We start from the raw sequence: 12,260 nt of genomic DNA, 5'->3' as shown, positions 1-12,260 counted from the left end.
CAAGGAATGTGTGAGAATGAATGAACTTCATCTGTGGTTTCACAATCCTGAATGTCAGCTTCCCCACCCATAATTTCTTACTATGCTGCCTGATCTATTCCTGGTTCTCACCCCACCCCAACTCACTACATTTTCCTTGGGCTGCCCAACCCCAATGTTGCAATACACTTGCACCCATCTTAATTCTTTTAGACCTGTTAATTCTTTCACACATCTTGAGACTCCCCTCATAGTCCCATGAGACACTGGCAACCTTTCCAGTGCTGGCAGACTCTAAGACTCCTTCCTCAATGCTTCCAGCCCCTGACACCTCTTCCCATCCTCTTCTTTTTTTGTGGATGTAGAATGATATCATTGGGACCTGACTGCAATTTCAACCAGAGGCCTGCAAAGGGAAGCCATTGCAGCTTTCCCCCAAAGCCAACCTGGTAGAAAGAGGAGCCAGGGTCAGAAGTGATCCAGAACGTTAAGCAGATTTAATGTTTTTTTGATGTACTTGTATGCTCAAAAGGGCAGCATTGCTTCCCTGGACCCAAGAAAGAATTTTAGGCCTGCCCTGCTCCTTCTCTGATGGTGAGATTCACCTGGACCCTCCCACCTCCTCCCAACCATTTACCTGAGTGCCAGGAACTGTTCTTTCAGATCACCAGTGACTCCCTCCTACCACCTGACGCCCATTCTCATTGCTTATATCCATTCTTCAAACTGACTGTGACACTGGCCATTCACAACCTCACACAAGTGATCATGGTTCATGGGTGATCCTGGGTAGTGAGTATTAGCAATCTAGTTAGTCATGTGGGAAACTGAGAATGCGCAAACCCTATCTTTATCCTGCGTCCACAAAAAAGATAAATGCCGGGATATTCTAATCGAGATATTCTAGCTCCTCAATGCAATTTGGGTGGCAAATGCAATGGTTGCTGACTGGCTCACCCTCGCCACCTTTGGGATTTCCAGCTAGAAGTGACAGGGAAATGCACAATACATCTGCCTAATTGTGGACAGGCGGATTGTAGGATTGACCCAGATTTTGGGGTCAGTAGCGAAGTGATGGCGCTTGCCGCTGACTTTGAAGAAAGCTGCCCACAATGATCTAGCGATCTCTGTAGCGTGGATTTCACCTTTTCCCAATGTTGATTTGAATCTGATGCCAAGTCAACAGGGCCTCCAGGCGCCCAGCAACCATGATGTCATCAAGTAAGTAAACAGCCAATCAGTTGAAGAATTCTCACAGCCAGCAATCCAGGAAGTAAAATGCATTGATTATCCTTCATTTATTTTATAAATTTTACAAAGAGCGACAAAGGGGTGGCGCAGTGGCGCAATGGTTAGCACCGCAGCCTCACAGCTCCAGCAACCCGGGTTCAATTCTGGGTACTGCCTGTGTGGAGTTTGCAAGTTCTCCCTGTGTCTGTGTGGGTTTCCTCCGGGTGCTCTGGTTTCCTCCCACAGCCAAAAGACTTGCAGGTTGATAGGTAAATTGGCCGTTATAAATTGCCCCTGGTATAGGTAGGTGGTAGGGGAATATAGGGACAGGTGAGGATGTGGTAGGAATATGGGATTAGTGTAGGATTAGTATAAATGGGTGGTTAATGGTCGTCACAGACTCAGTGGGCCGAAGGGCCTGTTTCAGTGCTGTCTCTCTAAATCAAAATTCAAAATCAAAGATTAGGGCATACAGATTAGAAGCTGAAATATCATAAATTTTATTTTAAAAAAATTATTATATTAAAAATTTATAGAATGTTCAGCATAATGGAAAAATTTTATGTTACACAAATATAGAATTAGCTTTCCAGGGCTATTCAGTAATAGTTATGATTTAATATGCTGCAAAAAAAAACAAGTTACACCTCATTAACAAGGCAAAACTTTTGGGGGGCTTTTAAACATCAATATTACAGCCTAAAAGGGAACATTCTTGTCAGTTCAGTGATTTCTAAAGATTGAGTCTACAGGAACCCGCTGGAGGAGCAGGGAATCATTGACAGCAACTTCTAGATTTCTGTGTTTAACTTCACATGTGCAGCTACCAGAAGTTGTTAGCAGTTTTACGGGGTAATAATGGCAAACAACTTTCACCATCATTATAACCACAAAATCCAGGCCAATATGTGAAAGATGGAACTATGTCTTCTGAAATATTTCATGTCATTGCACCATGCCTGCTGCCCAGCTTTGTAATGGATGGTACACGGGGCATTTAAAAGTTATTGCCCCAAAATCCTATGCAATTGATCACAGAACCATTAATTGAAAAATGTCAGTGCCAGTCAGTTCACACTGCCAGAGCTGAGGCTGTGGCAGGCCACCAGCAGCCAGTCTCTGCCCCACTTCTGGCAGGCTCCCCCTGAAAATGGTCTCATGGCTGAAAACTCAACAGTATCAGGGGTGCATCTTTGTGGCAGATGAAATTCCCACCACATCAGCGGAATATCTGGGCAAAGAATTTTTAAGAAAAAGCTAATAGACCCAATAATTCCAACATTTTTTGCACACTTACACTTCCAGCAGGGGTAATGGTCAGGAGTGGGAGCTTTACCTCTTTCCTTATTCCACAGATACTGAGACGTGAAGTACCCAACTCCCACAAGCTCAGAGCAAGTAACCCAACACAGACCCATTAAACAATACTGTATCTACTCAGAGGTAGTCAGGTCTGTCCATATTAATTTTATATTATTCACGGGCATAAACTGTAAATTAAGCTATAAATATTACTTTTCCTTAATGTCTCTGTGATGCACCTGGGGAAAATGTGAAAGGTGTTCTATAAATACAAGTTATTGTTTTATATGTACAATTGTCCTAATTTGCTCTTGCAGGTCTATGGGGATTGATAAACAATGCTGGAATATCTGGAGTACTCTGTCCCACAGACTGGTTACGAATTGAACATTTCAGAAGACCTATTGAAGTTAATTTATTAGGACCGATTGAAGTGACATTAAAATTGCTACCTCTGATTAAAAAAGCCAGAGGAAGAATAGTGAATGTAAGCAGTGTGCTTGGTCGATTAGCTTTGACTGGTGGAGGGTACTTTCCATCGAAATTTGGAATGGAAGCTTTCAATGACAGTTTAAGGTGAGGACATTATGAGTTTATAAGGCATTTAAACTGCAGTGCAGTGTGGAAATAACAAACATCAAATACATGTAGACCCAGCTTCAAATATACTGCCTCATTTACAACAATACAAAAAGGTTATGGATGTGTTTCAACGTGAAAGTAGCAGTATAACTCAGGAGTCACATTGATGCCATGTGAGGTTAGATCCTCCTCAGGTTGCCACCTCATGCCAGTTTGAGTTTACACTGGCTGTAGTTTTTATTATTAATTTAGTGGGTTGTGAACATCGCTGGCAATGCCAGCATTTGTTGCCCATCTCTAATCGACCTTGAGAAGGTGGTGGTGAGCTGCCATCTTGAACCGCTGCAGTCCATCTAGTGCGGGTACATCCACAGTGCTGTTAGGGAGGGAGTTCCAGGATTTTGATCCAGCGACGGTGATATAGTTCCAAACCAGGATTTTGTTTTTTGGTGTGTGGCCTGGAGGGGAACTTGCAGCCAGATTTTATTTTATACCTATATTGCAGCTGCTATCTAATATATTTGCTCAGTAGTAGCACTTTTGCCTCTGAGTCTGAAGGTTGTAGTTTAAAGCCCCACTCCAGAGACTTGAGTGTATGATTTAGGCGTAGATTTCCGTACAGTACTGAGGGATTGCTACACTGTCGGGCATTCCATTGCTTGGAAGAGGTGATAAACCAAAATTCTGTCTGCCCTCGCTGGTGAACTTAAAAGAACTCATGGCAGTATTTGAAGCAAAGTTGGGGATTTCTTCTGATGTCCTGACCAATATTTAGTCCTCAACTAGTATCACTGAAACAGATTTGAAAAATCTTAATGATGTAAAAAGCAATATATGACTGTAGGGTTTTTTTCTATCTAATACCCTCAAAGATTAAAAGTGTTCTATTACAGCAAATGACTTATTATCACTTAGGTAGCAGCAATTTCACTGCCTCCAAGCATTTTTATGCAAAGCAGTGATACATGGACAACTAGTTACACTGTGCGCAGTGTACATACGAATATGCTAGGGAATGCAAGTTAAGTTTGTTAATGCCTTTCTTCTTTAATAGCTAACAGGGATGGAAAATCCCATATAGTTGACCCATGTAGGGGTCAAAGTTTGCAGATGATATGAAACTTGGACACATTATGAACTGTGAGGAGGATAGTGTAGAACTTCAAAAGAACATAGCCAAATTGGTGGAATGGGCAGACAGGTGGCAGATGAAGTTCAATGCAGAGAAATGTGAACTGATTCACTTTGGGAGGAAGAACATGGAGAGACTCATGAAAAGATCGAGAATGAGAGGGCACAGATTTAAAGTATTTGGTAAGAGAAGCAAAAGTGACATGAGGAAGGACTTTTTCACAAAACGAGTGATTAAGGTCTGGGAACATGGTAGAGGCAGGTTCAACTGAACCATTCAAAAGGGAATTAGACAGTTATATGAAAAGGAAGAATGTGCAGGGTTATGGGGAGAAGGCAGGGGAGTGGAACTGAGGGAGTTGCTCTTTCAGAGAGCCGGTACGGACATGATGGGCCGAATGGCCTCCTTCTGCACTGTAACAATTCTGTGATTCTGTGGGTGGTGGGTGTGTGGGTGAAGCTATCAACTCCCCACTTTGACCTTACCTGTCCTTTAGGACTCTCTCTAGACTAATTACAAAGTAAGTTTTCTTCTTGTAATATTCGTCAGTATCCTTTGAAGATTTTGGAATTTCGATGAATTGCTGTAAAACAATAATAAATGAATAGGTATTATGGACACTAATCATTAATCTCTTTTTATCAGTCAGATACTTAAAAATTGTTTGTGATAAAAGCAGATAGATACATAATGCGCCTGTTTATTTTCCTCTGCTTGCTATTTTAACCTATATAGTTGAATTTCTAGGCTCAGATCTGAATTTTAGTCCTTAGTTAGGTGAGATTAAAATGTATCCTCAATTCCCTCTCTTTTCTTTCCAATTTTTCTTTGACTAATACTATGGTACTAGTATGACACTGCAGCTTGATCATCTAGGTGACCATTCTTACTTAGTTGATAGTTACCCCAGACCTGTTAGGACTATCTGCCTTAAGATCAACAAGAGCACCAGATGTGATACCTATTAATCACATTTCTCACTGTTCCTTGTGCTGTCTTTGAAGTAGTGTCAGATTGCATTTGGACAGGAACACACTGCAATCACCATAACTCCCACCTTTGTTCAAAGCACCGAGTGAGAAATAATGTCATTTACTAGAAATTTATTAATGACTAAAAAATATATTTTTCTACCTCAAAACAGATCTTTCAGTTCTCATCTGTATGCAAAATCTGCTCTTTACTCAGGCGTGATCTGAAGAACTTTGGAATAAAAGTTTCTTGTATTGAACCTGGGATTTTTGCAACCAAGTTGTCTGATTGCGGCTTACAACGTCATGAAAAGCAAAATCTCTGGGACCATCTTCCATCTGACGTGAAAAAACAATATGGAGAAGATTATTTAACACAATGTAAGAAATATACTACACTTTTAACTTTTCTGAGGAACCTTCAGCCCTAGAAATTAAACTGTGAATATTAGCATGTAAAACATTTTACTGTTCCTATTTTAATGACTGATAGCCCATTGAAAAGATTTAATTGAATACTTCTGTTAAAATAGTGAATAAAGGAATATACTCCAATATTTGGGTGGGGTAATTTCAATGCCTTGGTGTTTATCACAAAACTGAACTATTGCTCATTTGTCTGAAATGCCTAGAACCATATTTTACTAACATAAATCCTGAATTGATTAACAGCTTTTTGATAGCTAATTACTATGAAAAGCTTCGTAGATTCCTATAACTGTTAAAGGTAGTTTGGTCACTGCAAATTTAGAAGCAGCAATCAATTTCAGTTTCTTTTAGTACTTAAATGATAAGCTTAAAAGTTCTCATTGTTTGCAGTACAGTGTTGTGTAATCATGACAAATGTCTCTCACAACATGTATAAGTATTGCATTTTCTTAGGTCATGGAACAAACAATTAAATTATTGTATATTGGAGCCTCTGTTTGTGCAAAGATTAGCTTGAGGGGGTCCCACCCACTGAACTGTAAAAGGAAGCCTGACTTGTTTTGGACCATGTGTTTTCACTCACGTAAGCTAATAAAAACAGGAATTTGTAGTTTTTAATGGGAGCATTAAAAATAGGAGGTCCAACAACATCCGTAAGGAGAAAAAAAATTAAAATTCTGAAAATCAGAACTGAAAAATAAGTGAATCCTTTAATGAATTTGAGCAAAATAAAGGGAGCAGAGGAAGGGGAAAGATGAGTCCTAATTGGTATAATGCCCAAACAAGTCTTTAAAAATACTGGAAAAACATGAGACTGATGGAAATCATCTCAGTGAAGTGATTGAACACGTCAGAAGAATAAAAAACACTGAACATATCTAAGCAGGCCAATGTAAATAAACTGCCTTTAATTGTGCATTAAAGCCTGGCTATCTGACCCGAACCCAACCAAACCTGACTACATGTGTCGGGTTCGGGTTGGGTCAGGTCTGTATTGTGCATCCAGCATTCGGGCTTGGGTCGTTTCGGGCTGGACTGTACTGTTTTGTTTCGTATTGTTTTCGTTTTAATCTATGATTTTTATCTGTTTCAATAATATGTTTGTTATTTTCTGGTCGGGTCGAGCATTTAAAAAAATTAAAGGACTCGGGCCCAGATCGGGTTCGGGTTGGCTGTTGTCAGGTCAGGCCCGGGTCGGGTTTTAATTTTATACCCGAGCCAGGCTTTATTGTGCATTACTGCTGTCAGTTCCCAAAGTGCAGGTATGATGCAGACAGCTATAAGCCAAGAGTAAAACTGATTAAGTTAACTAAGGTCAGCTGCAGTAGAGACTTAGGGTTACTAATACTTGTTGGATGTATTCCTGGAAGTTTCATCACCAATGTCCCCTCTAATCTTTTTTTTGTTTTGTATGGCCTGTTCATTCCAATGTGTGGTACATTTAAACATCTTAAAGTGGACAACTTGTGAACAGCCTGTGCAGTACTTTCAGGGCTTTCTGCGCGGTCACAATCACACAGAAGAGAGAACATTGTTCATCACTTGACTTCCAACTGCCCCGCCCGGTCAGCCTTTTCCCCCATCTCCAGTATTTTTATAGCTAACAAATGAAAGCGCTCAATGAAAATGAGAAAAACGCACAATTTTCTTTTAATGCACCTATGATTTTTCTCCCAGGTTCCTTCTAGCAGTATCTAGGTGATAAGTCTTTAATTCCCGGAGACTCCAGATTAGAAACTCCATTAAAGACTCCAAACACTCCTTGCATGTGACACAGCAATTTATGTATGCTTCCTCCAATCTAATACATTGTTATGATACGACCGCTCAAGACAAAGCCCCCAATCAAAATATATGATTCTGATTGTGGTGGGAGCAATGCACTGTCAATTCAGTACCGCCACTCCACAGCTCACATCATACATATCTTTAAGCTTACCCAAATCAAAGAAAGCAGCAGTCGAATTGAAACAATCTAGAAACCCCCAAATGAGGTGAACCAAACCAGGCATCTTTAGATATCAACAAATTAACTATTTATTAAAAAAACTAAAATCTTAAACACTACTAAGATAAATCAATATCTAAAGACCTTATAACTTATTTAAAGAAATCTGACTCCCGCATTTGCATACATATACCCAAACTATCAGTAGTTTGGTGTTTAATTAGATGCTCTAAAAATAGAAATAATAATAAAGTCTTCGCAGATTTACATTCCTGATGGAATGGAATCTTCAATGTAGAAACAGTCCGAGGTTGCTTGAAATCTTCGCAGTTGTCCGACGTGAAAAATAAACAGTTCTTCAACGATAGGAAATTCAGCAGTCCAGTTCAGCAGTTGAAGTGTTACTTTTCTTTTACTAGTGATGAACATAGCAGATCAACAATTGCTATTATTTTTTAAAGAATTAATCTGGCTTGACTTTTCAGAATTTTGAGAGATAAATAAACAAACTAACTTCTCTTCCTTCAGTTTAAATTTGCCTGAGGGCTCTCCAATCAGGTGCAGGCATGCAGCTGTCTGTCTGTCTCTGAACAAAACAGTTTTTTGCCAGCCAGTTTCAAAGTCAAACAGTAACATTGTATGTCCTGTTCTCCCTCTCTGTATGGTTGTATCCAGGCAACCAAGATGCACTTTCACTCAGTAACCTCTGAAGCTGGCTGCCTTAAAGAAGTACTGATCTTTTGCTGCCTTAAAGACACACCACAATATTTTCCGAGGGAAAAAAACAGGATCACGACAACATAGTATCTTCTGCTTACTGTGTTGTCTCCTCTATGATGGGGAGACCAAGCACAAATTTGGTAACTATTTTGTCAAACTCTTTCCTTGTTTTTCCAGGTGTGATCATGAGCTTTCTGTGGCTTGCCACTTCTACACCCCCTTCCATTTCTACTGTTAGCTTTCAGTCTTTACACTGTTCCAAGCAAGTTGAACACAACCTTCATGGAAAGTATCTCATCTTTTCCTGAGCACCTTGAAACCCTCTGGTGTAAACATTGATTTTAGCAACTACAGATGTTAGCTATTCTTCTCATATGGACTCATCCAGTCCATGTGAGAAGCAGATTGAGATTGCAGCTTTTGGAGTTCTGTCAGAACACAGTTCTGCCAACAGGTTTGCCCCTATGGTGTTGGAATATCTTTCACATTTTGGTTGGTGGTAAGCTCACTGGAGGTTTCCACATTTTCTGTTTTATTTCATCGCCTTTTTTAACTACTTCCATTCTTTATTATTTAAATGCCTTGTAATGGACCAACTGAGTGAACTCCACAAGTTTTCATACCAACTTTTTTAAAAAGTGGATTTTTTGGGCACCTTGTTATTTATCTCTTTTCTCCCTCCCAATCCCATCCTCACCCCCACCCATAATGACCTTTATTAGTCAGTTTAATTTTCACTTAAATTCCAGCTTTGCTGTGATGGAAGTCTACACCTGAAATGTTAACATGTCTTCTCTCATTATCAATGCTGATGGACCTCCTGGGTGGTTACAGCGTTTTTTATTTTTACTTCAGGTTTCCAGCATTTACAGTTTCTTTTTATTTGCATTTTATTACACTCTACCTCTCTAACATTTCTCTTGGCACATCCACAGCAGACACCAGACAGGAGAAATTAATGAACAAGTTGTCAAGTACAGACCTTTCCCAGGTAGTGTGGTGCATGGAACACGCTCTGACAGCCAAGTACCCTCGAACCCGGTACAGTGCAGGCATTGATGCAAAGCTACTGTGGATTCCCATGACTTACTTGCCAACATTTGCAGCAGATTACCTGTTGGCTAAGGATGTGGTAATAGATCCAAATGCTGTATAAAAGACTCTCACTCCATCTTCTGCCTGAACATCACTTTAATGGAAGCACTAACACTGGCAGATAAATATCAGAAAAGCAGAACAAACTTCACACATCTGGCAACATCTTGCTGTCGCATATTTGGAATCCATGCAAGAGTGAATCAGGAGCTTGTCTCAGGAGAAGATGAAGTACGACTCCGTGTTAGTAATAGTACTGGAAACTTACATTTGCATTTTGTAATGAAGAGGTGAATCAGAATATTTTGCCCAGATTTCAAAGCAAATTTTCCAAATGCAGAAAGACTGTTTCTCCAATAGAAGTTGAAAGCCAATAGTAGAGGAATACAATGGTTGAAAATAGAAATAAAAACTAAAGCAATATGTGAATTCATTCTGCTCCCATTCATGGCAGGAATCAAAGGCAACAATGTTTTCTTTCTCTTTTCCATTTTTAAATAGAAATATTCCCAACTTCTCGTTTTTCCCCAGTTGGCAACTCCTGTATCCCCACTAGAACTGTACAAAGTTGCTGCTACTGCACAAAGATTTAATTTCAATATGTTGAGCATCCTGGATAGCATTGGTGGAGCAAGGGTATGGTTTTGAATGATGATCTAAACATCACATGCTAGGAACAAATTTGAACCAAATTAATGCTTGTGCAAAGGAATTTAAAGTTGTTAAAGCCAAAGTCATCCTTCTTGTCTCTGCATCTGGCTCTATCTCATAAACATCCTTTCAAAAACCTCAGTATTCTGTTAAACCCAAGTTGAGCTTTACTCACATCGAGTTCACCAATAAGATTACATTTGCCCACCCTCAGAAGAATTGCCCACTGATTTCCATATCTCTTACCTCAACGTTGCTTCATTCACACCTTCATCTGTTGAGAATTGCTTCTTCAATAGTTTCCTCATTGGTCTCTCTAGCTGTATTTTTCACCAGCTTCAGGTAATCTAGAACTCTTCAATAACATCCTCTCTTGGACTTAGCCCCGCAAACCCATCATTCTTGTACTTGTAAAACTCTATTGGATAGATTTCAACTTATCACCTGGGCTTAAAACCAGTGTTGCGGATCAAACAGCCCTTATAAAAACCGCCTGATTTACATTTCCATTGATCTACAATGGTGGTAAGTTGAAAACCCATCCCTATTGACTTCCTGTGGCCCAGAACATTGTCCTTACAAAATTCCTCAATGACATCACTCCACTGTATGTGAGTGATGTGTTCTAGCCTTACGTGTTTTTTCAAATCTTCTGTCCTCTAACATCAGATTAATACTCCTTGCTTTGGCATTGGAGACCAATATCTCAGACACTATGCCCCTACCCTCTGGCATTTTCTCCAAAAACTACTTTGTCTAGGTACCTCTCCCTCTGTTTTCACCATCCTTTTTAAAAAACTCTTTTCTTTGACAACATATATAGCGACCCTTTTTCCTAAATTTCTTCCTTTTGCTGCTCGATGTCTACCTTTCTGCTTTGTAAAATAATTTCATACATTTTTTAATACATGCACTGCGATAAGAGTTGTTGTTCTTAAATGGGGCACCAATGTCCTACATTTTGCTTTTCATGTTTAATGCAATATAAGATTTATATTTGATCTAACAACTTAATGTAATTTTTTTACTTAAAAGAATGATGCTCTAAATTCTGAGCTGATCTAGGTAACTTGATTATTGTACTTCAAGAATTTGTTGGATTAAAAAGCTACAAATGCAAACATTTTGGGAGCCTGGTTATAATGTATGTTTAACTTTCCAAAGTTAAGTTTACAATCAAATATAGTGCTCACTGTTCTGAAATTGACAGTGTTTGACTTTATATTTCCATTCACGAATGCAATATTTTCTTAAGATTATGTATGGAATCTTGTGATATGTTAAATAAAAATATAACCATATTACACTCAATAAATGATATCTTAGTCAAAAGCCTACCATTTGTGTGTATTACCATCTAATGCTTGTTTTGGGGTAGGAGTGGTACCACGAAAGTGATAGTCTTTCCATACAGAAGCCAATTGTTGAACTGACCATTGACTCAAAACCAATGATTATACACACACCATCAGAGTCATTTATGCCATCAGGTTACTGTTAGATTTAAAAAATGTAGAGCATTAAGACATTGTCTTCCTAAATCATGGGTGTGTGTTTAAATCTAGCTCAAACTCACATAATGGACATTCACTCTACCTGTTGAAAAGATTCTAAATGTAATAAATTTGGGCAGCCTCAACCCAGTTCATCGTTGGCCCAGCAACACAGCTGTAAACCTCACACTGTTTTGCACAACTTGGAACTTAAATGGTCATTTTGTTCAGAGATTGGGAAATGCAAACATTCATGCTGGTTCACTGAAGGGTTGCTTTCTGAGGTCGAGGTTAAGGCACGTTTTTGGGACAAAGTACAAAGACTTTTACTTAGTACCTGATGTGAACTTAACCTGACCTTGTGCAATGGCACTGTGTAAAAACAAAGGTATTCCAGTCCTGTCTTAAACAACAGCAGATAAGAGCACACCACCACATGTGCAGGTACCATAAGTATAATGACTCAATCTAACAGCAACAGTAAAAAAAGCTAAGATCTTTCTTGTGGCCTAGCTGCTTCACTGTCTCTTATGGCCATTTCCAACAATGTACCCCCGGCTTGCTCTACCAAAATGTACAAGTAAACCAAAAGATTCATTGCCCTGAAGTGTGTATACACATAATCAGTTTACTGGCTTCTAAATAAATTGCCTCTTTCCATCAGCATTTTTAACTTTTCCCTGTTGATCTCTTTATTTATAAAGAGACACTCCTGTTTCCTATATGCT

The 12,260-nt window shown here is 39.3% G+C and overlaps 1 protein-coding gene across 2 annotated transcripts in view; it reads left to right on the top strand.

Moving 5' to 3' along the window:
• The window catches only part of LOC137371706 (dehydrogenase/reductase SDR family member 9-like), a 51,418-nt gene extending 40,145 nt beyond the window's left edge, over positions 1-11,273 (top strand). For both annotated transcript variants that reach the window (XM_068034524.1, XM_068034523.1), the window contains 3 exons: positions 2,829-3,087; positions 5,414-5,577; positions 9,229-11,273. In XM_068034524.1, the coding sequence (XP_067890625.1) occupies positions 2,829-3,087; positions 5,414-5,577; positions 9,229-9,449 (644 nt within the window). In that variant the 3' untranslated portion in view covers positions 9,450-11,273. The remainder of the gene's footprint in view (positions 1-2,828; positions 3,088-5,413; positions 5,578-9,228) is intronic.
• Positions 11,274-12,260: the final 987 nt, after the last annotated feature.

This window comes from Heterodontus francisci, chromosome 7 (genome assembly GCF_036365525.1).
Source record: "Heterodontus francisci isolate sHetFra1 chromosome 7, sHetFra1.hap1, whole genome shotgun sequence".
In the NCBI taxonomy this organism is placed as follows: domain Eukaryota; kingdom Metazoa; phylum Chordata; class Chondrichthyes; order Heterodontiformes; family Heterodontidae; genus Heterodontus; species Heterodontus francisci.
Note: the sequence above shows the minus strand (reverse complement) of the source record. Positions and strands in the feature narration are given on the sequence as shown.